The sequence below is a fragment of the Saccostrea echinata genome, unplaced genomic scaffold (genome assembly GCF_033153115.1).
Source record: "Saccostrea echinata isolate AGI-Se365-2 ecotype Australia unplaced genomic scaffold, CSIRO_AGI_Sech_v1 ptg000009l, whole genome shotgun sequence".
Lineage (NCBI taxonomy): Eukaryota > Metazoa > Mollusca > Bivalvia > Ostreida > Ostreidae > Saccostrea > Saccostrea echinata.
Window position 1 is genome coordinate 36002787 of NW_026889758.1, and position 27877 is coordinate 36030663.

Consider the following 27877-nt stretch of genomic DNA (forward strand, 5'->3'; position numbering starts at 1 on the left):
GGAATGTTAAAAGTATAAAAGACTGAAACGCTATTTTGAAGAATTTCACTCTTAGAAAGTTAACTGTATACTAATATAATCACAAACCTGGCTTGTATATTTTGCAGTTTAGAAATCCAAGTATGGACTTGCCTTAATTAGCTTCTTCAAATAGTTCCTAAGTAATTTCATCGCATTCACACTGGCACATTGTTAACATTACATATGTGGTCATTGTAACCATATGGGTATAGAGCTCCTAATTTCCTGATCCAATATTCACATCGTCTACGGAATGGAGTACTTAAATGGGACTACTTGCTGGATCGTAGATTTACCCCCAAAGTCTAACCCTCATTGAAAGAAATGAGTAGTCAGCCGAATTGAAATGCATATTTGACGTATTTGGCTGCAGTCTTTGGCACGTATATATATTTAATTGCTGTGGTAAAATTTAGAAATTTATTTTAAAATCAAAGATTATCTCCCTGATGCATAGCTCTGATCCTTAGACGTATTTGTCTCCAGTCTTTGGCACGTTTTTTTTTTTTTTTATTTTTAGCTCTTCATATCCTTTTTATTTAAATATTTTGGATTTCCAACGTTTCGGCATTAGCATCACTGAAGAGACATAATTTGTCGAACTGCGAATCTGGTGCATCAAAATTGGTACCGTATATGATTTACACAAAGATGCCGAAGAGCCCATTATCTAACATATGCCCCGACATTCTCTTATGGAATGAACTCTTCTTTTACCCAAGTAATATAAAGCGTATCACGAAATATTAAAAAGAAATAATGAATGACATGTTTTTAATAATTTGGACTTTCTGTTTTTAAATACGAACTCGTAATGTTTTAAAATTTTACTTTCATGAGAGGTAAAATAAAGATTTCTTGCCTTCGGCTTGCACTATGCTTCGGAGTATATTTGGTTCATCAATCCCCTCCTTTTCAAATGTTTTAACGCTCACAAAATCGTCTTGTTGTAAGTCCTCGAGACTTGGAACTCTTGAACAACCACTGTATCCCGAACTCGAAGATGAATTGGACTCAAGTAAATTATCGTTTTCCACAACCTTTGTTCCAACCTCTGTACTTTCATGTGAAGCGTTACTTGCGTCCATTTTACTACTGTTCAACAATCTGAAAGATTGATATAAAACTTAGAGTACAGAAAGAATATGATTCGCTGGTGTGTAATTATTTCCTATCAATTTTAACAAGACTTCCTTAAGAATATGTAAGTACATAGATATGCAGTTGCTTAACTTTATTTTTCTATCCTGATAGTTACATGTAATATTATCTTGATTACTACTTGAGGCGTTTTTGTTTATTTAGTATGTAAGGAGAAAATAATGGCGTAAGTTTAAGGAAATATTTTCCACACAAAAAGTAAATATCACATTTAAAAAAATTTTAAACCATTCATATAAAAAATAATAGTAATTTTTCCTGCTTCACTGTACCACAATTATATATCTCATTCCTTTCACAATTTTTTTCGCTATATATGATCATAATGCATTGCAAAGGAACATTTCAAATATACAATACGAAAAATTGAAAATTAAAGAAATAGAAGAACGTGTAACAGCAATATTCTTTCAAAATACATATTATATAAACCTATCATTCATTATTATTATTTAGAAATTTGTATTTTTAAAAAAAAGTCAAACAAATCTACCGATTCCAAACGCATGTGAGAATCAGCAGTTCATGCAGAGAAATAAAATTTGATTTTTTAAGGGGGCCGACTGGGGTTTTCATTGCGCAATACTTCGCGCAGAACAGTAAAATAAAGCGTATTTACTCTTTTAAACCAACTATTTTTACATAATTTATAAAAATTAACAAAATTAGGAAATCTCAGGTTAAAAAATCTAATTACGTTTTTAAATAACTGATTTTTTAAAACGATTTTTCAAATGATGGGTAGATAGACGTAGTAATAGTGTGTTTTTGACGTTATGAATAACCGCAGTTCTTTAAGAGGGGTCGTGAATTATGTCAAAAAATAAAGATATAAAAATAGATGCTCTTGAAATTTAAAACATAGGAAATTGAGAATCTCAAAATCATTTTTATGTCTTCTAATGCTTATAGGCAAGCTCACCGCAGCTAGTTTTTGCTAATTTTGTACAAGTCAAATAAAACACTTTCACAGAGATGAATAATGTCATTTATCAAAATGACGGTATAAACATAAACAATTTTTATAATTTTTTATATAAATCTGTCTTGTTTTGTAGTACTCCATAAAAACAGGAAAAAAATCATGAATTTTGAGACGCCCGCTCTGCAAACCAGATGGTAGAATTTTGTGTTTTTTGCATAAAATGTACAATATAGTATTACTCATCAAATAGTATAATTTGAACAAAAAGTCTATTATAATAGTAGCATTTGTAAAATTTGCTCCGAAGTGCGAAAAAATAGTATTTTCCTATATAATCCTATAGTAAATGTACCTGTATTTTGAGATGGTCCCTAAAAAATAACCAGACGGTAGATTTTCACTAAACTTGGCGTGTATACTGAAGTCAATGAAAGGTACATATGGTATAAAATTAAAGAGTTTCTCTATAGTAGTTTTCACTCAATAAAACCCCAGTCGGCTCCCTAAAACGCATACTAGTATATCATTCGTTTTATTTAAATGTTATAAATATTTCGTGCATTTCAACAGCGCTTTCAATTTATGCAATGAAATTGCATTATTTCATTGTGAAATTTAGATTGGTACAATTCAATCTTTTTATTAGAATGATCTGTCTTTATGATAAATTGACACCATTGATCAACTTCAATATACATTATGTGGAAATGATTCCATTTTGATTGAACAAATGTATCATTGTTTTTAAGATTAAAAAAATTCCCTTGTATATTCCAGAGAGAGAGAGAGAGAGAGAGAGAGAGAGAGAGAGAGAGAGAGAGAGAGATCTATACTTTTAAATTTAAAAAAAATTGCAAATAAACTCCGAGACACCTGCATGCACCATAGTTCATACTTAATCCTCTATTATTCCACTAGATATGAGATGATGTCCGTAAACTATATTCAGATTTCATTCGCATACTAATCATAGTAAATTTAATTAAAAGTCTACTTTCATTTTCGAAAAAACAGTCGTGAAATAGCAAAAAAGAGAGTACGGTGGTGGTTATGGTTGGTGGATCTAAGTTACTGGCAATTTTTAGTGAATCTGACGACAAGCAATCGTTTATAATAATTATTTGATAAAACGTCACTCATGATTTATACAGTGAAAACCTGATACAGAAGAAATGTTTTGATTTAAAAAAACAAAATGTGCTTTTCTCCAGTATCTGATCTTAGTTTTATACGTCTACATTCCCATGGAAAATTCTAGAACCTCAGATAGCATCGAACCATAAAAGGATTTTAACATTTTTTACAAAGTATTTCGAAATTTTCCTGCTAAAAGCCTGCAATTAATTGTCAGTATAAACTATGATGTACATGTATTACTGGAATTATTTCGTCAGCATTGATAAAGTTTACGGCAACGACAACAACAAAATGACCCTCTGTCAATACTGTCTTAACATCGGCTCAAATAATTATCAATTTATAATGAAACAAAGAGCGAATAATAAGGTAGAGCTTTTGATAAAGGGCTTAATACAAGGCAAGTTCAAATATGCGTTATTAAACACATTTCAAACGGAGAGGTAGACCATTTTTAATGTTAATTCTTTCTTGTAAATCTTACTGTGATATGATCCGTAGCTTTTATATGAAATATGAAGATAACGAACAGTATTCAATCTCGAAATACCAATGAAACGGTACAAAGAACTATATGCGGTATATGCACATTTTTGCCCCCACAAAAGTCATATTTTGAAAATTTCTTGAAATGTGCTGAATTGTATATATTGTGTGAGAAATCTAAATTAACAAAAAATATTATAGTTTCGAAGTAGATTATTGGCAACTTTTGTTTCTATGACGTCACAAACTATTCGGATTTTGTGTTATTTTTCAGAAAAAGGAAAAATGGACAAAATTTGATCAATTTTTACTATAAAATTTATAGAGCGCAGGCCTGCTCAAGAACAATATTTACATATTTCATTGATATTATCATTCTACACATTATATCAAAATATTGAGTTGGAGCAGACCTGCGCTCGGTGACTTTTACTCAAAATATCGACGTAATATACACTTTTTTCTGTATAAATCATGGAAATTTTGAATTTACGTCATCTTTCTGACGTCATATCTAACATATGGCGTCATGGCTTATGAAAATATTCAGTGCTTTGAAGTCTGCAGATATTCCCCTGTTTTAGAACATAATTATATATTTCTCCGTCAAAGTTTGATTTTGGGGGCAAATATTGCTCATTACCATATATAGTCCTTTGGAGCAGAGCAAACACGGACCTCAAAATTTAGAGGTGGGATCATGGAGGAGTGAGCATCCCCTGCCAACCTGTCACATCCGCAGTGTGCTCCTTGTCATGATCGAAAAAAGACAGAAAAATCCGTAGACAGCTCAGTATATAAATAATGGCCTAACAATTAGCATGAAAAACGCAAGTCAGCATTTGACTCATTGATAGGTGTATGTGCAGACAAGGTCATTGTATCGACCATAAAACTTACGAAATGATGACTTGAAACGAGACTGTTGATATTCTTGTTTCATCAATTTTTTTGTCAATAGTTTGCTTCGTTTTAGAAATTGTTCGTACGTAGAGTATGCTCTTGCGTATCGAATCAACTGAGAGAAATAAACCCCATATACAGGTGATAAGGGTTTATTGCTACATATAAGGGAATTGATGATTGAAAAGTTGAAGTCATCACGTTTATCATAAAGCTTTGTTGTTAGGTTACTATTAACGTCTTTTTCTAGTAAAATATCCAAATATGAAACAGATGTGTCAAACTCTATGATATATTTTATTTCAAGCTCACTGGGATATATCGAGTCGACATATGAATGGAAGTAACTATTGTATATTGATAATACGTCGTCGATATATCTAAATGTCGAGTTGAAGGCCACAGCAAGTGTTTTCTTCTTCTCGTGTAGAAGTTTTGGAATAAATTCTGACTCATATATATGAATACAAAATTAGGTCTGCTAATATCTGGGTGCAATTGGTACCCATGGGAGTTCCAACAGATTGTTGGAAGACCTGATCTCCAAAAACTACATAAATATTGTCAATTAGAAACTCAAGCATCTTTTTAATATCAACTTCAGAGTACTTTTGTGTACAATCAGAATGCTTTTTAACAAAATGATTTTGCAAATGACCAATGACAAGGTAAATATATTTACTAATTCCATTTTTATCGAAAAATATTTTGAGATAATATTTGGCTAACAGATATATCTTTTTCTTTGCCTAATTTGTGTAGATTCTGATAACTACGGCATTTCAAAGGTCAGGTCTCATGGGCAAAATAAAAATGGGGTCAATTGAGATTTGGGGACTTCGAAAAATCTATCTACGTACGAAGACGAAAAAATATTGTGATGGAAAATACCGTTTACAGAAATAAATTCAGTTATGAATTGGTTGGAAAAAAACACAGAGGCGTAGTTGGTCAGTACGTTTTGCATGTTTATCTTGCAGCAAAACGCGTCTTTCGACTTTTTCTCTCGATAACAAATATTTGTTAATAAAAATGTTTGTGTAATGCATTATATCTCGATGTGGCTGTCGAAATTAATGGACATTTTCATAATAAAAAAATTCTAACATTTATTTACTATTGTTTACCTTGCCCCGGGATCATGAAACAACTTAGACATAAGTCAAAAATTTTAATTTAGTAAATGTTTATTACTTGTGAACTGAATCTCTTAATTTGCATATTACAGTCTATTTGACGCAAAGTTAAAATGCATTTTAATTTTGGACTGCTTGATTTCTTAATCATTTCAGTGCAATATACATGGCCCTGCTATACTTGTAACTTAAGGGTAAGATGAGCTTTGTGTGTAGTTTACACCTCATAACAAGAATGAAGGGAATTACCCTGCATTTTCCATCTGAATTTCCAATTGAATGACTTTTAGCATGGTATCCAGGAAGTTCTTTTTTAAATCACCAACTATTGTTTCTTAGATATCGCGGAAAATATAAGAAATTTTCTTCTGGACGTCCCCTTCCTTTTTATTAAAGTTGAATACTTTAAATTTGATATGATGACATATTTCCGCCATTCACGTACACATTACAATACATTCACATAAATATTCTGTTAACTTGAAACTTTTAAATGAGCTAAAGAAAGTCCATACTCCAGAATAACGGCGAGTGTTTGTGACTAGGGATGTGTCAATCACAAGCTCTGTAAACCACATGATAATTCCGAAACACTCCATCGGTTATTTACCAGCAAAATTATAATTCTATATATGCTGAAAATATTAAAAACACTCTTAATCATGAAGTTGTTGACAGTCTTGCTTTCCATCATATTTTAGTTGAAGTCTATACAAATATTCTCCTGTTAAACTTAGTCATCAATCATAAAATTACAAACTCTATAATGCCTCTTCTTTAACCTATAGTCCTGCAGGACTCATCACTACTGATGATGTAAATAAAGTTGAAAGTGACGACCTGAACAGTTGAAAGCATCGTAATTAATCCTACAAAATTCAAGTAGCCCTAATCTTTTAAACAGCAGTAAATCTACATTTCTATTATGAATTCCGATAAAGACTATCGAAAGACGATGCGCTAAATATGAAGGGTAAGACATTTCTCCGTAAGGTTGATTTCAACTTTCATTACAGATGGCTGACGGCACATGTGATTGGTCGACACTTCTAGGCACAGGTTTTACAAAAGAACTTACGACTAAGACCAAAATTTAATTTTGCGTGTTACTTTCTTTTTTACATAAATTTGAATATACTTTTCAGTTTTTAAAAAGTAATTTAGAAAGATATTTTGTATTCTAGCAATTTTTAAAAGAATAATTCATTTTGCAAAATTTTAAAATCAATTAAAGTTTTAGGTCTTAGTCGTAAGTTTGTTTGTAAAACGGGCTCTCTGATCCCCGGCACAACTATTCTATACTGGATTTGTGGGATTGATAACTGTTTGTTCATTTTTAATAAAAAAAAAAAAAAAGAAAAAGAAGAAATACTACAGGAACAATATGTAATGATTTGAAAGTAATCAAATGACCTTGTCATGTTCTCCAGAATTTTTCACTCATATGGAGACGCCACCACTTGCCGGGGTGGAGAGTTGCAAATTTTGACCTAAACTCGGCACTCAGGGCCATTGAGCAGTGAGGGATCTTTTTCGTGTCAACATCTACTGCGACACGGGACCTCGGTTTATACGGTTTCATCTGAAGGACCGGTCACCACGTCCCACAGTGGGATTTGAACCCGCCACGTAAGGATCAGCTCCTTACTCCGCGACTCTAGAGCAGACGGTCTACCTATGCGCCACGCGGGCGACTAGAGAAAGGTTAGTAAACGATCAATTGTAATTGACGTTTGTCGGAATTTCTTTGACACAAGATCTGTTGAAATAAAAACCCCAAAAATCAAGCCTCGTGACTATCGGAAATTAGAAAGGATTGTGAAAACAAATCGTTGATGTTCATTTATAATATTACAAATTTAATGAAGAAAGTATAAACGGACAATTCAGCATACTTTGTGCAAACAAAATAACAGGAGGAGTGTTACCAAGAAGATACTAGTTATAAAAGTTATAAAAGGAAAAGAAATGGTAAAAATCGGTTTGTATTGGTGTCAAGGGAAAAGGACAATAAACAATGGAGGACTGGAAGTGAGTGATTTTTTCAGAGGATTCGGATTTGGTGATAAAAGAACGAAGGATAAAGACCCAATCATGTCCAGCGGAGGACTTCTCACTCAAGCCAAACATGAAGTTATGATACGAGGGTGCATATGCAAGGACTGTGCTGAAAGTATTACGCCAGTAGAAGGATATAGAAACATACACAGTAGTGATATCTTTTATAAAAAGAAAACATGTGACCCGTTTTCGCAAGGCATTTTCCTCAAAACTTTCATTTATTCAGGTTGACAATGCACTCGTCCATCGAGCTAGGTTGACACAAGCTAACGCTGTGGCCAGAAATCGAATTGTTTAAGCTGGCTTGGAAACGCTAGAGGTAGGATCAGCTAGCTTATAGGTGTCTAGAGGAGTAAACATTCCCTGTCGACCGGTGACACCTGGAGTGTGAATCTTATGTATTGATAGTACATGGCCGTAGGAACCGGGGGGCACGGGGGGGGGGGGCGTGCCCCCCTAATAATTTTGCCGATATATAGATTACTATAGTAAACATAGGTAGTATATGCTGGTGCCCCCTCAATAAAAACGTCTGATGACCTTTTTTTTTTTTTTTTTTTTTTTTGCTTGTCAGGAAATTTTTGGTAGTGCCCCCTCAACTGTCAACTGAAAAATGTATAAATGTATGGCTGTGCCCCCTCAAACTGAAATTGCTTCCTACGGGCCTGTAGTAGACGAGTAATACGTAGTCAAATTAAGTAAAAAGTATGGTATGAAACATGTCAGACAAAAATACGACCCAACGATAGGTTGTGTATACAGTCAAAATTATTACAATTTCTATTTGCGAAAAGCTGACTTTAAACGGGCAAAACTCTTATTTGCGACTAATTTTATTTCTATAAACATGTATTTATTTTGAAATGTGATTTGAGATTAATTTATCTCTGATTAAAGAAATAATATATGGGTGAATTTAAAAAAAATTGACCACCAAACTAAAAATTTTTGAAAATTCAACTACTTCTAACATATTTTTCACTTATATCATCATATTGCACATGCATTGTAGTTTAAATTCCTGAAGTGGCAAAACAATAGACAAGTAAAATTTCTTTTGAAAAAAGAAAATATCATTACACCTTAAAAGACTTTCTAAAATTCATAATCACAAGAAATTATAGTTTTTTATGTTTCAAAATGATATAAGGGGTATAAATGATTAAATCTAGACCTTGATTGAGTATCTTATCTTGTATGTGTGACAAAAAATTGGCTTTTGATTGTTATTTTACATTATTTTTTTCAATTCTGGTTTGAAAAGTTTTAATATGAAAAAAATATGAAGCAATAGAATTCCCCAAATTTCACTTTTTTGTCCGTTCAAGCCAATTCTTTAAATCTAAGCCAAAAAAGAATTTTTATATACGAGTTCTCTTACAAAAAATACTAGATTTTGAAGTGAACCTATGTTACATTATTGTGTTGCACTCCTGACATCTGATATGTATTTCATTTAACATTGTTTTAAAAATTATAACACGCAATAACCCATTCTTACTTTGTAAATTAATTTATCGTTTTGATATTTTTGATCGTTTACGGCAGGTTTTTCATATATTGAAGACCTTGACACATGATTATTTGCAAAGTGTAATATATATATATATATATATATATATATATATATATATATATATATATATATATATATATATATATATATATATATATATATATATAAATTGTATATAAAACTATGTGAAATGATGAAAACTATTCCCTCAATTGACTAGAAAATTTCTGTAACTTGTTGATAGACATAGTGTTTTGAACATCAAATAGTATCAAACATTTTTCAAACTCATTTTTTAGTAAAGATAGTTGAAAAGCATTGGTAATTATAAAGCAGTTTTGTTGCACTCCTGACTGCAGTAAAATTTAAAATTAAAACCGTAGAACACAAAAATTCATAAAGTGTTGGCAACATCAAGTGGTAATGAAACTGTGCAATGTTTATAGTCCAATACTTCAGTATTAAAACAAATGAAAGTATTTGAAATTCGCATTTTATCTGGAATTATTCCCTATTTATGCCAAAAAACTAGCTTAAATGTATATTTAGAAGATAAAATATATTTTATAGCATATTTTCCTTTAGAGGACAAACACAGTAACCCACCAGAAAAATTCTACTCATCATTTTTTTCTTTATTTTTGTTCTTATTGGATGACTTATAATTCTAACATATTTGTTGCACTCCTGACCAAAAGCATTGGGACCTTTAAACTAGAATTGTGAAGTGAAAATTACATAAGAACTTGTTCTGTTGTTTCAGTGAAATCGAGGAGGAATTACTTGACTTGTATGACAATTTTTTAGTGTGTTTATTTTTAACATTCATTAAAAAAATCACAAAAAAGATAAAAACACATCTGAATTGATAAAATTGAAAATTGAAGGATTTTAATAATAAAACTGTCAATAATTTAGTATTAAATTATACAAAAAGATCCTTTTTAATTATTGAATACGTCTAAGCATGAATAGAAGTGTTTTCGTCACACAACTAGAATCTTTAAAAAAAATGTGTTGCACTCCTGACCATAGAAATAAAGAGCTGATGCACAGACAGATCCGGTAATTGATAAATATATTTGGTAAAAATGTTCTTTGTGTTTTCTTTTCCAAAATAAAAATCAGAAATCATATAATGATAATAGTTTTTTTCATGCTTGGGAGCAAAACATCAAATGTTGCACTCCTGACATTATTAGGTATGCACATATACTTGACTCTAATTAATGCTGCTTGTGATTTATATAACATTTTTAAGTTTTAAAATGTATATCAGTTATTGTTGTACACTTCGAAAATTCTTTTTTGTCTTAATTTTCTTTCAGAATTTTACAATTGATGTTTTTTTGGCAACATTACATTTTTTCTGTTGCACTCCTGACATGGTATAACATTTTTTTAAACATCAGCCACGACCACAACTTGATTAAACAAAAGTTACTACTGCGCACATTTAAAGCTCAATACTTTGAATATTATCAGGAAAGTCTTTATTTTCAACATAAAACATTATTATTTATTTCACAGATCTCCAAAAAATATTGAAATTTCAAAATGTCACAAAAAGATGTTGCACTCCTGACAATTTTAGCATCATTTTTAGGCATAACTTTTTTGTTGAGATATCAACGAGATATTTGGCAGGTATTTAGACACTCTCTAAAGACATATGCAGAGATATAGAAATCTTTTTTCATTGCCTGCATTTTTATTGTGGGTTGATAAATATGCTTTTGGTCATTTATTTTAATTCACCAATATATATAATCCGTTACTGTTTTATTTTTCAGTTCTAGTTCTACTTGAATGAATTATATTCTGTAACATCCCATTCTTCTAAGATACATAAAGTTATCTTTTCAAAAAAAATATACAATCATATCAGTTAATACACACACACACACACACTCTCTCTCTCTCTCTGTCTTTCTCACACACACACAAATATATATATATATATATATATATATATATATATATATATATATATATATATATATATATATATATATATATATATATATGATGTTACAGAATATAATTCATTCTGAGTAGAACTTAGTAGAACTAAGATACCAACTTCCGTCCAAACCCGGTATTTAACTCTCGACCTACGGAATCATATATATATATATATATATATATATATATATATATATATATATATATATATATATATATATATATATATATATATATAACTGGAAAAAAGTTAGTAAATATTCTGCATAGGAGATTGGTTTTATACGTGTATTTTTTTCAAAGTGCGTTAAGTGTCTCCATGGTAAAAAAAAGTTGATGTACATTCTTAACGCACTTTGAAAAAAAATTTCAAAGTGCGTTGATTTTGTCCCAATTTTAACGCATTTTGAAAAATTTTTTCAAAGTGGGTAATTTCTTCAAATCGCGTCGCCGCAATACAACCTTTTATTCACGTTATACATTTGACTAGAATTCATGCATTTCCTAGAGCACCGTCCCTTGATGTATTCTGTAGACAGGCAACCATTAATACACCTTTATCTTGTAATCTATTTACATTTATACACCACCATGGTAAAATTTGTTTGATTTTCGATTATGTACATTTTCTCAATTTTATGTGATACATACATTATTGAATTGCTGTTCTACGTACATAAGTTATGAGGAGGAGTGCTGTCCAGACAGTTACACTTCTGAGACATGTATATCCTGTCCCTTGAAATCTTTTGTAGTATAGGGACTCAGTTGTAATGTCATATATGGCTTTCTGGTGTAAGGGAGATAATTCAAATTACTCATTACTTCTGTTTTGCTTAGACTCAACATCTAGTATTTTTATGTTCAGTATTGCTGTATGTTCATGCATTTTCTTGTCCTCTTGAGTGTTACAAATTATGCTTGTATCTATGTTATGCCCCCAGTGGGACCATGATTGGCAAATAAATTCTATTCTATTCTATAATATCCCAGCTGAACATGTAATACTCAAGAACATAATCTATTTATTTTTTTAATTTGCTGAAAGAAGACAACATTATTAGTAAGGTGTGTTTAGGATATACAATGCAGCTGATAATCTCTTATAATAAGAATCACAAAACAAAGTATATTAGAAAGAAAGAAAGAGAGAGAGAAAAAAAGAAAGCTCCAGAACCTAGGGTTTCCGGCATAATCTGAAATACATTCCACTCAAACATTTAGAATATTTATATCACATTGTAACACATGCTCACTAGCATCATTTGTGAACATATTATTTATACTATGGAAATTGTAAAGTTCTATATCTAAGTCAATTTGTTGTTATAATTATCATCAATATTTTTTATTCCTTGATTGTTACTAAGTTATGCTGTTCAGTACCTAACCCTAGGAAATTAATCCCTTTTTTATCATCTGTAGTCCCTTTTATAATTCTGACAGATGTGTTCAATTCGGCTTTTCTTCGTTCAGTCATGCTTTTCACCATGATGTCTCCATTAGTTTCATTTAACATTCGACTAATCGCCAAATCCCATCTTTTCTTCCTTTCCTTTTTTTCGCGGTCTATAAACGATTTCCCTGTTATTTTGGAAACGGCAACAATATGGGTAAAGGTGGAGAATCTATGAATTATCATTCCGATCAGCTGGAAAAACAGAACTAGTCCAAATGATATGCAGAAAACAATAGAAATGGGATCTACATCGAAGGAGCCAGTCCTATTTGGACAAGGTAGACGTACGGTAAACACGTCATTATTGAGCTCATTTGCTTGCGTTATTACAAAGACAATAGTTATGTAGATTATATTTATCATAATAAATCCAGCATAGACAGAATTTCGTAGATTCAATAGATTCTCCTGTTTCTTAGTGTCCTCTTGAATATTGGGACTAAGGTATTTATCTATGATTTCGTTCCAGAATCCTTTTCATCTTTTTCAATATTACCAGCATCGGCTAACAATGCTTGTTTTTCTTGTTTCCTTGTGTTTACGTCAGCAGGAGGTACCTTCCCTGGGAAATTAGAAAAGACAACAGTCATGTCAAAAATATCATAATTTAAGAGAAAAATGTGTATGAAATTTAAAAGTTGAAGAACATACCTTTATTTTTTTCTTTCTTTTCCATATTTTCTTTTTCTTGCTTTTTTGTTTTATCTACAAAAGTTAAGATTTTTTGTTATTATGAGAGTAAAGTATAAAAAAAAATTGCATAAATCTTGGTGAAATATTTATATCTATTCAACGTTTTAAACTTAATTATTTTAAATTCATTATTATCAGGCCCAGTTCTCTAGATTAACTTTGAACTTTTGGTAGAAGTACTGTACCTTTCTGCTTTTTCTTCTTCCCCATTGCCCTTAAGCTTGGCAAGCAAATACATCTTCAAATAAATAGAGGAGAAAAGAATAGTATGTAAAAAGTTTCGTACATATTTTTTTAAATTACGAGGGGTGATCAAAAAGTTCGCGAACTATCTCAATATTTACAAAACCACTATTCAGATCAGAATGAAATTTGGCACAGATATAGTCATACAAATGTTCTATAAATAATGTTTTGCTCCGTGTTTGTGACGTCACAAAGTGAAAATGACGTCAATATATAGGTGACTTGTGACAAAAAATGGTTGACTCAGTCGTACTCGAGAAACGAAGGGCTGCAAAGTTTAACGTTATATCTTTGAAATTCCTTTGCAATAGAATATGATAATTTGTACAAGGTTTATGAAGACAACAGACTTACCAGAAGTCCAATCATTAATTGGATTGATTATTTTAGTGAAGACAGGGAGATGGTTAAAAATAATGTTTGTTCTATTGCCCAGCGAAAGCAAGCCGGGGAAAAGATGTGTCCGTAGTTGAGCAATTTGTTTTGAAACATCGCCAAGTTTCGATTAGAAAAATAGTTGAATATCTTAACAATAATATAATTATTAAATCCCTAAAATATCGTTTACATTAGACTTTAAACATATGAGATATGATAAAGAGAAGGCGTCCATACTTTATCCACACTGGATAAACGACGCTCCCAAGACAGAGGACTCGGGTTGTGATGGTCACCATGTTAATTCTGGGAAGGGATATCCTTATCCACCTATCCTATTGCCGAGATTTGGCAATTTCTGACAGATGGACTGTTCTTGTTATAAAAAATAACTCACATGGTAAGAAATGTAAGTCTCGGAAAAATGTTTAGCTTCTGTGAACAGACCGCTACGGGGCATGTCACGTGACCGCCTTGCTCACGTGATTCGCGCATGGGCAGAACAATGGCAGATGTGCATTATAATCGGAGAGGACCACTTTAAAAAATAATAAACATTGAAACTTCATTTCATTTCTTTTAAGGAAGTTATTCAATTAGTTCGCGAACTTTTTGATCACCCCTCGTATAGTATGAAATGGTGTATAGTGATGCACGGCCAGGGGGAGGAGGAAGGGGGTGCTACTTTGTTGACTGAATCTTAACCTTACATAATATACATTTGCATCGAAGTAGGAATACTCTCCTGTATCATGTATGTTCGCTTTCTTTTTTCTGAATCTTTGAAATTTACACCCAACCGAGCAAATTATTGATTCAGTTGATAAATAAGATAAATAAACATTTCAAAATCTTCTCCAAAGATGGACTTGTGTTGTCAAAGCTGAATTTCCTTCCTACGCACCGAGGCTTTGTCTCGGTTTAAAATTTGATTGACAAGTGTTTTTCCCTTTCTCATATGAGAAACATTTTCGTTACATATCATTTTACGATATTCAAGGAGCATTCTTTCGGGTTTTGTTATAATTTTTTTTCTCTCGATATATTACTTGGTTATGCTTTTTTATTTTTAATTAACATAATATTTTTATTTCGAAATAAAACTACTATGTATTTCTATGTAGACATACCTACATAATCCAAAGCAGGAACATGTGGTTTCCTCTGGGTCTTCTGGTTTTTGTTTACTTCTCTTACCCGGTTTGTTGGACTCTCTTGTACCCCATGACGTCACGTGCAGATTACCCAGAGCATAAATCAATAGTAACATTGACGTGGTGGGAACCGCCAGAAAGTATACGATACCATAAAAAATGTTGTGAAACTCCTGTTGTACAAAACGTCAGAAACACTTACAAGAACAACGTTACTACGTATACGATGGATGTAAATATAATCCGGCTGTACGACAAAAATATGTCAAATTTTATCGCTAGCCTCTAGAAACAGTAGATCAAAGCTTTCTAAATGATAACGATGAAAATAATATGTATCAATTTAAAAATAGATATTTAATTCATCGATAATTTGTTTTCATACAATTTTATTCATTACAAAATAGAAGTAATGGATATTTTTTAAAGTTTATAATCAAGCAAAGAGATTTTCAAACGAATACCATTGGATGCATAATTGCCGCCAAAAGAAATGCTCCCGCTACGTAGCAGAAAAAGTAGCTTGTAACTGAACAAAATTCACTGTTAATTGCATCAATGATGAGGCCGAACAGCACAACCACCATCATCAGAGCGTAAATTGCAGAAATCACAGACGCTATGGTGAGCTGTAATGATTATGTAAAATGACATTTGTCTAAAAGGATAAATGAAAACAGGAGCGTCTCTAAATAGTTTATATACATTTGTTTTGTTTTTTTCTTATTCCCTTCAGTTTCCTCCAAAGGAATGCACATAAGGAATTTTCTTAAACTCTCTAAAGGATTCAACAAGTAATGAGACAAAAAGGGATTCAAATGATGGCATTCTAAAAATACTGAGAAATTAAAGAAAATGTTATACAATTTGTCTGACATGTTTCATACCATCTGTTAGGTCATTACTTTTATACCAAATTTGACTATTGATTACTCCGTCTACCTGATCAACACATAGGGCTCAAGGCAAGTGTGATGTTTATCCTCCTAGGCATCTGATCCCACCTCTGGAGTTCGCAGTGATCCGTGTATTTGCTCTGTTCAGGATTCGTTTTCTTTACTGGATTGATTACACATCTTTTACACATTAATTAAAGTATATCACTGAGGGAGTCAGCATGATTCCAGTTGCCCAAGAACAAGCCTAGTTTCGAGGCGAAGCCTTAATGATATACTTTAACTGTTTATTCTACCGATACATAAATTAACAAGTTAACTTTTATATGCAGTTCAGTTATGGTGCGCAATTGAAATACCGCTAATTTTTTGCGATAAAAGGATACATTTTTATAGGGCTGGCGTTTCTTTATCAGAACTTTTAAAATATTGGACAAAGGTAACGTGGATAAAAACAAAATGTTAACGACGATTTGAACCTGCTACTAATAACCCACTTTTCATCCAATCAGCAATCGTGATGCATGTTGTATCCGACACTATCACTTTTCCACCAGTTGATTACTAGAGAATGAAATGTGAAGAAAAGGAACAATATTCATGCTTAAATAGATGTTATAGTGAGCAGAGCAGTGAAAGACCTCTGAAAAACAGAAGTTGAATCAAGTGCCATGGAGGAATGAGCATTCCCTGTCGAACGGTCACATTGACCGTATGCCCCTCATCAGAGAAAACGGGAAAATCCATAGACAGTTCGATATGTAAATAATGTCTTAACAATTTGTATGAAAAAAAAATCAGTCAACATTCAACCTAATGATAAATTGAATTTGTAAACAAGGTCATTGTATCGACCATAGAATTTGCCAAGTGTTGCCTTATTCGAGTTTGTTGATGTCCTTGTATCATCAACTTGTTGTCAGTAGCCTGCCTTGTTTTAGAAATTGTTCGCATGTATGCTCTTGCGAATCGTTTAATCAACTGGGAGACATAAACCTTATACTGCTATATAAATAAGTGAAGTTTCCAGTAGAAAAGTTGAAGTCATCACATTTATCAAAGCTAATTTGTTAGTTTGCCATAAATGTCTTTCTCTAGTTAAAATACATATATGAAACGGATTTGTCGTGTCTTTTATTTCGAGTTCAATGGGATATATCGAATCAACGTAGGAATGAAAATAGGTATTACTACTTGATGAAAACATATCTGAATTTTGAATTTAAAGCCATAGCAAGAGACTTTTTCTCCTATAGAATTTTTTGAATAAATTCTGCTTCATAAAAATACAAAACCATGTCTGCTCATAACGGGCCACAATGATGTAGATAAAATAAAAGAATAAAATTATTAGAAAGGCATTGCATTCAAATGAATGGTTTGAAAAATATTTGCAAGCAATATTCTGTTTTTAAAATTAAAAACACATTTTTCACTGTCAACAAATAAGATCCGCATCTCACTGCACAATAAATGCGTCAAATTTTATCATGATGTTGACATATTCACGTTACTCATTTCCCACGTTGTGCTGCTGAATGAATATTCACGATTTTAATCTGCAAATATCGAAACTTGTAATAAGATTAAAAGAAATTGCTATGTGGTCCGAATAGATGAGTAACAGTTCATCAAACTGATTAACCTTTTTGCAGGGAATTAGACATTTTATGGTTATTTTCATGGAATCAGCAAAATACCGACTTATGCTTATATAGTGAAAAATCAGTAGAGGTATAATAAAAAACAAAGTATATTAATGAGGGAGTCAGCAATATTCTAGTTCCCCCCGAGCAAGCCTATTTCCCTTGGCTTCGTCTTGGGAAATAGGCTTACTCTTTGGAAACTGGAATCTTGCCAACTCCCTCACTGATATACTTTAACTGTATATAAACATGAACCGGGATAATTACCTGTGTTTTCTCCTCTGCAAATACACACGATAACATAAAGATACCAATAAGTGTGATGTTAATGATGAAGGCTACCCAGAGTGGAATGACTGGAAATGCCAAAACAGTAGCTCCAAGGATCATAAGGAAAATTGTTCCCGGGGTAATAATGGATGAAGCGAAAAGAAACATGTGGTACACCAGGTACAACTTACTGACATAGCCATTTTCGGTTGTAACAGATGAAATACTAGAGATAATGTCAAAAATGTTAGCTAATGTTGAAGGGGACCATCTTCTTCTTTGATTGAAAAACTCGAAAAACCCTTCAGGTACAAATGTATTGGCATCAGAAGCTGCTGTGTATTCCAGTTTGTAGCCTTGTTTTAATAGTAGAGTACTCAACCACCTGTCTTCCCCTGAAAACATGGAATTCTAATCAGGTAAATAATATGTAGTGGCATATATATATATATATATATATATATATATATATATATATATATATATATATATATATATATATATATATATATATATAGATAGATAGATAGATAACGAGCAGTACCCAAGCTCATTAGTCCATGCAATCAATACAAATCAGGAGGAGGGCAATCGCGGAACTATGAAATATTAGAGGCGGATCAGGTGCCATGGAGGAGTGAGCATCTCCCGCCGACCGGTCACACCCGCCGTGTGCTCCTTGTCATGATTGGGAAAAAACGGAAAAATTCGTAGACAATTCAGTGTGTAAATAATGGCCAAATAAATAGTATGAAAAACATCCGTCAGCAATTGACTTAATGATAGATAGTATTTGCTGACAAGGTCATTGTATCAACCAAAAAACCTTACGAAATGATGGCTTTAAATGAGACTGTTGACATTCTTGTTTTATCAACTTGTTATTAGTAGCTTGCCTCTTTTTAGTATGTAGAGCATGCTCTTCCGTATCGAATTAACTCAGAGACATTAACCCCATATGCAGTTGATTAGGATACAGTGAACATTTCTACATATAAGGGAAGTTGACGATTGAAAAGAGAAAGTCATCACGTTTATCATAAAAAAATTATTGTTAGGTTACCATTAACGTCTTTTTCTAGTTAAATATCCAAATATGAAACAAATGTGTCAGACTCTGTTGTATCTTTCAAGCTCACTGGGATATATCAAGTCAACATATGAATGGAAGTTACTATTGTTAATTGATAATACGTCGTCGATATATCTAAATGTCGGGTTGAAGGTCTGCTAATAATGGGGCTTAATTGGTACCCATGGGAATTCCGACGGATTGTTGGAACACCTGGTCTCCAAAACCTTCATAGATATAATTATCACTCGAAAACTCAAGCGTCTTTTTAATATCAATCAGAGTGTTTATATATATATATATATATATATATATATATAGAGAGAGAGAGAGAGAGAGAGAGAGAGCGAGAGAGATGTACTAGGTCAAAAGAGTTGAACTTACCCTGGTCAAACTGGACGTACTCAACAGCAGTTGATGGGATGCTTGTGTAGATCTTTATGATATCAGTGCTCATCAGAGCAGAAGCTCGAAAGAGACTGAAACAGCCAGGTGAACACAGGACACATCCGAAAACGTGCTCAGTTGATTTTTGTAACCAATGACTCGCTGCATACTCAAATTTTTGATACCACACAACAGGACCTACAGATTTTTCAGATACATGTTATTTGTAACCTTGAATATTTTGATATTATTAAGTTAGAAATTTTCTACTGCTCTTTTGCAATTACCTCCACCCATTGGTATTATTCGTCCACAAGCTGCTCCTACATCATTGTTTTTCTGCATTCGTTCCAGCAATCTTAGGACAGCACTTGGTTTGAAATCAACGTCGCCATCTAGAGCGAGGATAAACGTGTTTGGGGCTATAACGTTCGCAAACCTCTTACGTTTCTCCTCTAAAGTGTCATTTTCCTGTCAGTAATCATGTAGAATGCTTAAATTACATAGTTACATATTTTTGAAATCAGTTATGCTAGTAATTATTGTTTATTATTATAATTTGAGTTTTATCAGCATGATTTAATTTTCGTGTTCATTTTGAAATTTCATTGCTAAATTCAATGTGTTCATTATTGCTATACAAAGAAGAGTACTCTAAATCACTTTTTATTCGAGAGATCTTTATTTTCGCGTAATTACGCGAGACCGTCTAGTCGTGAAAATTTCATTTGCGTATAATTCTATTATTAAAGATTATATAGAGCAATTAGCAAAATTCGTGAAAATTTTGTTTCGCTTTTAAATACCAAACAACAATCTCGCGAAAAGAAGGTCTTGCAAAAAAAAGCGATCTACACTAGTTCCATGGGCTGTTACGGTCACCAGGGTATCATAAGTTTCTCTTTCTATGACCACTTTAATAGATAACATTTTTAAAGCTGTAATGTATTTTCAATATATGACCAACTTGGACCCACTATAAACCCAGGGAATATGAATTTTACAATACTGGTAAAGAGGTGTAAGTACTTATGTAATTCTATAACCAATTTGCTCGCTACTTTGATTTAAAAAATGATTTTCACAGTTTTGGTAAAAGGTTGAATGCTCATTAAAATCAGGCAAACAGTTTGTCATCTGGATGTTCATGAGTAAAGAAGAAGAATTTAAAAAATATAAGGTATTTTCTTTGCATGACTACTACGCCCTATCCCGGAGTCTGAACCTGAACGAAGGGGCCATGAATTTCATAATTTTTGTTAGGGCTAATAGCTCATTACAATAATTCCATAAGTTTGACTACTTCATTTCCAGGAGAAAAGATGTTTTTGAAGATTGCATTAAGTTTGATGGTGTAGCCAAATCCTAGGCCCCTAGGCAGTATAGATCATGTAATTCATAATTTTGATTCCCCTCTACCCATAAATATCAAAACGTTTATTAGAAATGACTTACCTCTTCTCTCATTTTTTCAGATCCACTAGCCTTAGTTGAGCTTGTTGATTTTTCTGAACTTTCGGGCAATGCCCCCTTTCTGCCAAGTTTTTTAGATATCGAATTGTAGCTCAGAAGAAAATACATGTACATCACCTACAAAAAGCTTCTATATAATACTGTATACATGTAAATATTCACCCCTTCTATCCTCTTTGCAAGTGGACGAATTTAAAACAGATCGAATTTAAAGAGGACAGCATTATCCCTTTACAACTTACTTTGGAATCCAAGTTTGCAGGTGTTAAAGGGTGAAAATAACATGGGGCGAAAATAACCCTGTATACTGTACAATTCGGTGATGCAACATGAACAAAATTAGCCTTGGCACTTTTTTGTCTATTCCATAACTTCATAAAAATATATATCATATAAATCTAAAATTTACCTGACTCCACCTCTTCTTATTGCGAATAAGAGCTTTGTCTTTAAGATGGAGGACAAGTTTACATGGGACTGTCCAAATATTTGCTAGATTTTCTGATGATGTTTCAGAAGAGTTTTTATCAGAACTACCTGCTCTAGAACTAGACTCATTGCTTTTGTTTTCAGAACTACATTCAGAACTGGATTTATCGTTTTTGTTTTCAGAAGAATTGCCTCTGGGACTGGATTCATTGTTTTTGCTTTCAGAAGAACTACCTCCAGCACTTGATTTATTCCTTAAGGATTCACGCACGCTTGACTTAAGATCATCAAAATTCGGAACAAGTAAATCCCATTCTAGCCTCCCTCCATACGGTGTCTTATATTTCCTAGAGGTAGGAAACTCCTCAATTCGATAAAAAGACCTGAAAGAAGAAGAGTAGAATAAAAAATATATCATAGAGACATGCTTTCAGGCATCTGACACACACACATACACACACACTCTCTCTCTCTAACATCCTCATAACGGCTAAGAAGAGAGTCGACAAGGCGCGCAGAATGCCTATAGTTTCAATATGTAAAATTCAAATTCCATTTATGAATTAAGTACACGTATTTAGAGCAAAGTTCCAATTACTTAAAAGTATGAAATTGTGACGAAAAATTCCTGAAAGGGAAAAATAAGGATTTCTTGGGAATTGAACCCAAACCATAAAAATGCTGGATATTATTTTTTTCCTTTTGAGACTGACAGGCTAACCACTCCACAACACAGCTCGTAAGAGGTACTAGTATATTTAAATTTTGTTTGTGATATGACCCTTGAATAACTGAAATTTTTCTCGGAAAGATACGAATTTCGTGTAATAACATGTATTTATAGGTCACCTGGGTCACTCAGGTGACCTATTGATATACGTTTTCGTCCGTTGTCGTGCATCGTGTGTCGTGCATTAACATTTGAACATTTTCAGTCTTCTCTGGAACTACTCAACCAACGTAAGCCAATTTTTGCATGTAGGTTGGGTAAATGGGGAACAAAGATTGTGCATTTCATGGTCCCTTCCTCCCTAGGTCCTGGGGGGTGAAATAAAAACCATCAAAATTAATGCAATCTTTACCTTCTTCTTTACTCCTGGAAATCAAGCAGTCAAACTGTTAGCATGATTATAAAACTTTGAGCCCTCTACTAAAATTGTGAAAATCATGGCCCCAGGGTTAGGGCTTTTAGTGTTAGTGTGGAGCTCTATTGATAATATAGTGAAAATGCATAAATTTTTCCAAAAAATCTTCTTCTCTCCCCTGTATATTTAGCAGACAAAGTAAATGCATGGTCTACATGAACAAGGATGGCTTTTTCAAAATTGTGAATTTCATGGCCCCGGGGTCAGGGATACTGGTCCTAGGGAGGGGTTCTATTGATCATTTAGTGAATTATTTCTTTAAAAATCTTCTCTGCTCCTGGGTATAAAGCAGATAAACGAAGTGCACGTTTGTGAAGAGAAAGGGTCCTCTTTACAAATTTGTGAAATTCATGGCCCCTGGGTCTGGGGTTTTGGTATTAAAGTATGACCCCTATTGATCATATAGTGAAATGCATAAATTCTTTTAAAATCTTATTCTCTGTCCTTATGCTGCAGCATATTCAGGTAGCTGTTAAGGCCTATGGAACTTTTGTTAAGACGGGGGGTCCTTGCTCCATATTTTGGTTTAGCAAAAAATAGCATATTTTGAAGATATACTATTAAAAAATGGAGCGATGATCCGCTTATTTAAAGAATTGTGCTATAGTATGAAGAAATGATCATTTTGGGCTCTTTGGATTGTGCATGCTTTTTCATGTAAGAATAATTAAAACACTTGTGAGATTGTTGAAAAGTTTGTAGATTTTACATAAACTATACATTAATCTAAACTGAAATATCACACAAAATTGTGATATAATTGAGATTTAACTTTTTAACTTTCTTATTTGTCGAACCATAGGCATTTTCCACGGCTTGTTCGCCCAGCTTCTTTGAGAGGTTTAAAGTCTTGTCAGTATTATAACGTTATCATGTCAGTGTGGCATAGATTGTAGTGAATGTATTCAGAGGAATTTTTATTTATCTAGGAATCTGAATGAGAAAGCTTTTTTCTCAGTTTAAGAGTTTGAAGGCAGTTTTCCATATATGTATATATTTTTGGCTATAAACCTTTTACATTACATGCTTTTTAGCGACATGATCTAGCACGTACCATCGTTTTTGAAAGTGGAGGGAGAACCGGGGGAAAAAATTGACAAATAACCTGAAAAATCTTTACCAATCAATAAAGAAAAGGAAAATTATCCAAGCTCCAAAATCCTATTTCGGACGGGGTTTGGGGTGGGGGGTTCAACTTTCCAAGAAATTTTTAGATTTAAATTATGTTGTAGTAATTTTATTTTCAACCTATTTAGTCTCTGAACAGTAAAAGTTAGGTATGAAAAAAATGCACTGAAAAATACCTTGCAGTATCCTCGATACATTTTATAAACTGTGTAACATATTCGTTAGTCTCTCCTCCAGGGCAAAGCTTCGATTTTTCTTTGCTATTTATTCGGTCCTTTGGTTTTACTTTTTCCCTATTTTCCTTGAACGCGTCGTCAAAAAATATATGGGCTGAAAATAAATCATCATTACATATTAGTTATAAAGAAAAAAAATACATTGCCGTCCGTTAAAAATCCTTCTTTTCCGTGACAAGTTATACTGCTTTTCTGCGATGATATGTTTTCATTTACCTACGAAAACGAGATCAAAAAGAATACTCTAACCTTCAAACTGATAAAATTGTTCATTTGGCTCCTTCCGAATTCCTTTCTCCAGTAGGAATAGTTGCTTCACTACCATCATAAATTGATGTCTGTTTAATCTACAATTATTCAATACATTCAAAATACTTACACTTTTTTATTCCATAGCAACGAAGTTGGAGGGGATATAGTAATGTGCTTTTTTACGAGGACATGCTCTACTTTGTCCTGCCCTTGTTCTTAAAACTTATGACTTTTTTGTTACAGTGCACACTGTGTATCCATTGTTAATTTTCGCGAATTTGTTGAAAATCAGAGAAATGAAATAAACATAACAACCTGGTATTTGCTGAGACGAACTTGTTGCGCAGCAAGGTCATAAACTTACTATCTTTTTTAACATTGTATTCTACATATAATGATTTCATACTTCACATTAAAGGTAACTTTAGTATCCTTTCTTGAGTAATAATGATAATTTAACACTTTTGTGAATAAAACTGGAAGTTGTTAGTTTTTCTCCCATCGGTAAAGGTTATATATGTACATGTATCCTGTTGCAGATCGGAATCCTAACTAATGCAAAAACTCCAGTAGAGCTAAAAACGGCTTGCTTCTAGAAGAAATGTTACCTGAAAATAGATCTCAAAAGTGTTTTCATTTCCAGCTCTGTTTCATGCCACATTGTTGCACAGAGATAAATAACTGGAATAGGCTTTGTTTTCGCTTTATTGATGTCAGGCTAAAAAGAAGAAGAGTTAGAATTTTTACCTCATCATCGACATAAATTTTAGCTAAAACAACCAAGTATCATGAATTTTAAATATATCATTAGTATTAATATGAATGACTCGCCAAATTAATAAATAAGTTTTGTCTTGTATAAGTAATCAATTTGGCGAAAGCTGTAAACTTTAAGAGTATATGTAAGGAAATTACTTAATATTCTTTTTAATTATTTCATTTTCATGAAGATAACTTCATGTTCAATTATTTATTTATCCCAGCAGAAATATTTTCATAATTACATGTATTAGAGAGTCCAGAAGTAATGATATCCCTGGCGTATATATATAGAAGTTATTGAGCAAAAGGTGCACTGTGTACAATGTATAAATACCAAAGGGTAAAATGATACAAATTTTCAATATCATTTCCCTGCCCCAGCAAATTAGTATTTTTAATCGAAATTTGATGTAGTCCTTGAAATTTTCGTTAATATAAAAGATTCTAATTTTTAAAATTCATTTTAACACTTCAATCAAAACTGACACAAAGAGGATTTACTAATCAGAAGAGGCCTTTCGGGACCTTGTTCCATCTTTTCTTTCAACAATTGATTGTTGACATGTTTTTAATGTGATTCCAGGCCACTGAAATTTGTTAATGAAGATAGCGGACAATTTTAAATACATTTCTTTTCTTTTTTTGTTTGTTTGTTTGTTTGTTTTGTTTTGTTTTTTTTTTTAATTTTTTTATTATTATTATTTTTTTTTTTGCTTCGCTCATATTAATTTAATAGTTAATACATAATACTTATTTTAGAGGCTATATTTCTGCTTTATGTCTTTCAAATAAGAGATTACAATATTACATGGACATGTCCACTTTTCCTCAATCGTCTTCTTGACCAAAGTAATGTTATGTCAACTGCATAACCAGCGTAAAAAGGCATAGCAAATATTCTGTAAATAGATAAGACTGAGATAAATTGAAAGTTGTAATTCGAAGATCTACTTCAAATACATGTAATTATTGAAAGTATGAAGTAAAATTAAGATAGTACTGATTAAATAATAAATTGACCAATCAATAATTAACATACATGTATTAGAATTTTTTCCAATAAGGTATGTGGTAAGTAAAATTTACTTTTCTAGCTTTTTAATCCTCATCCCGTTTCGCCAAACGTACGTCGTCAGCAGAAGAACACTAAAGAAGGTGGAAACCCCGCAGAGCACGATCATCGATTGGCTGGCGACATCTCCGTTGGCATTGAAATCCCAGTCGTTAGAAATTATACTACATTTTCCAACTGTGGCGAAAGCATATGGTTTCAAGTAAAATCCAAGAAGTATAGGTACCAAAACCAAATTTAATATAAGAGGAATGGAAAAGCTTGGCCATTGTAGGTATGTTCTGCATGCCTGGTAGCTAGCCTTAAAACAGAGGTACGATGCAAAGAGACTGACAATAGCTACGTAAAACGGATGCTCTGTATAACAGTGTTCTCGGAAATTAACGGTACTGACGAGGCGGATGTTTTTATCTAAAAAAGTTACTGTGGCATTGGTTCTTGTTCCAAACAAAACTTCGATGCCGTCGTGTTCACTCATGACACGAAAAGCAACCAAAAGAGTGATAAAATTAGTAACAACTTTACTCACTGACAACCCCATCATTATTATCTTTCTATCACGAAGTCTTTCAAAATTGAATCCCGATACATTCTCCCAAAATCCAATTGACGAAATAGAGAAAATTATAATTGTAAGAATAATTATACCCAAGGGAGAATTGACATCATTTTTTTCTGTTAGCAAGGAAGCATATGCAATAAGAAAAACAAAAGAACAACTGGTAATAAAACCCATTAAAATTTTAAAACCAATTATTTTCCAAGGTTTCTGTTTTAGTTTTTTATGACAACGAAAGTAAGGATTCAGGTATCCGTTTAATACAGTAGGCACCAGCAAAGTCATGTTAGTGGCTATTATTCCAGCGGACGCCTGATCAAATGTGGGGAGCAGAAGAAAAACAGCCAACGTTTCTCCAATAGCTTGTACTGCTCCAATTCCTATAATTACAGCTGCTTGGATGCGCTATAAAAGAAAATACAGCATTAAAAAACAAATTAATTATTCGTTAACAAATACATTCTTGAGTTAAACTTTGGACTCAACGAATGGAATTAATTTGAACTGTAAACATGTGTACTTACTATATCAATTTTTTCCTTGAAATATTCCTCAACTTTTTCATCGTTTGGAATATAAAAACCAATCGAATTTTTTAATTTGGCATTTTCGTCATTACATTTTATCTTAATTTCCATCACATCAGACCTTTTGCAAACTTGCAAAAAATGATAAGCAAAAGAATGTAAAGAAGGCGCTAACAATACCAGGAAGCATGCCCAGACCCATGATATATGAACTTCCGCTGGTACAAACGAAGCCGTGATATTGGTTGTGTCACCCCCAAATTTGTTTAAGGCTGTAAAAATGGTTGGGGGGTTGAGATTTATCAAAAGTAAATGAAAACTGAATCTCGAAATCAAAGCCGTGAGTAAAATAAAAATAAATAGGGACAAGAGGAAGATGAGACGCAAACAGCCATGAGTTCTGTCTAGCCAGTTCCGCCTTACGTCATCCTCGACAACCTCAGGACTTTTGTCAAAAATGTCATATTTACTGCAAAAAAAAAAGAAAGAAAGAAAAAGAATAACATTGAATATAAAAATAATTGTGAATCTAAAAGCCGTGATCTACATTTATTTTAGAAATAATATTATTACATGCAACTGTTCTTTCAATTTTCCAATTACATACACTAGTTATATACCTCATAAAATTGTTAATTTCAGAATTTTAGAATTAATATTTCACAAACATTCAAAACTTTGCGAAAAAAAAATCTATAAAAATACTTTTTAGGGTTTTTCACTTTCTGTTTCCTCGGAGCTGAAGAACTCTGTGGAAGATCCAAATGTTGAACACTTGTCAT

The 27877-nt window shown here is 32.6% G+C and overlaps 1 protein-coding gene across 1 annotated transcript; it reads right to left on the bottom strand.

Moving 5' to 3' along the window:
- Positions 1-854: 854 nt before the first annotated feature.
- Positions 855-27877, bottom strand: LOC133182684 (chitin synthase chs-2-like). Its single transcript, XM_061317536.1, has 16 exons — positions 27801-27877; positions 27093-27564; positions 26024-26973; positions 25746-25836; positions 24784-24893; positions 24173-24270; positions 23864-24017; positions 21395-21797; positions 20968-21102; positions 19800-19983; positions 19510-19710; positions 18051-18448; positions 15706-15870; positions 15195-15414; positions 12703-13243; positions 855-1128 (listed from the first exon to the last, which is right to left on the bottom strand). The coding sequence occupies exons 1-16, from the start codon at positions 27875-27877 to the stop codon at positions 855-857; spliced, it is 4473 nt and encodes a 1490-aa protein (XP_061173520.1).

Coding starts and splice junctions, on each gene's coding strand:
- LOC133182684 (XM_061317536.1), bottom strand. CDS start 27,877: ATGACAAGTGTTCAACATTTGGATCTTCCACAGAGTTCTTCAGCTCCG. Junction 25,837..26,023: donor AGGATTAAAAAGCTAGAAAA/GTAAATTTTACT, acceptor ATCTATTTACAG/AATATTTGCTATGCCTTTTT. Junction 19,711..19,799: donor AATAATACCAATGGGTGGAG/GTAATTGCAAAA, acceptor AAAAATCTGTAG/GTCCTGTTGTGTGGTATCAA.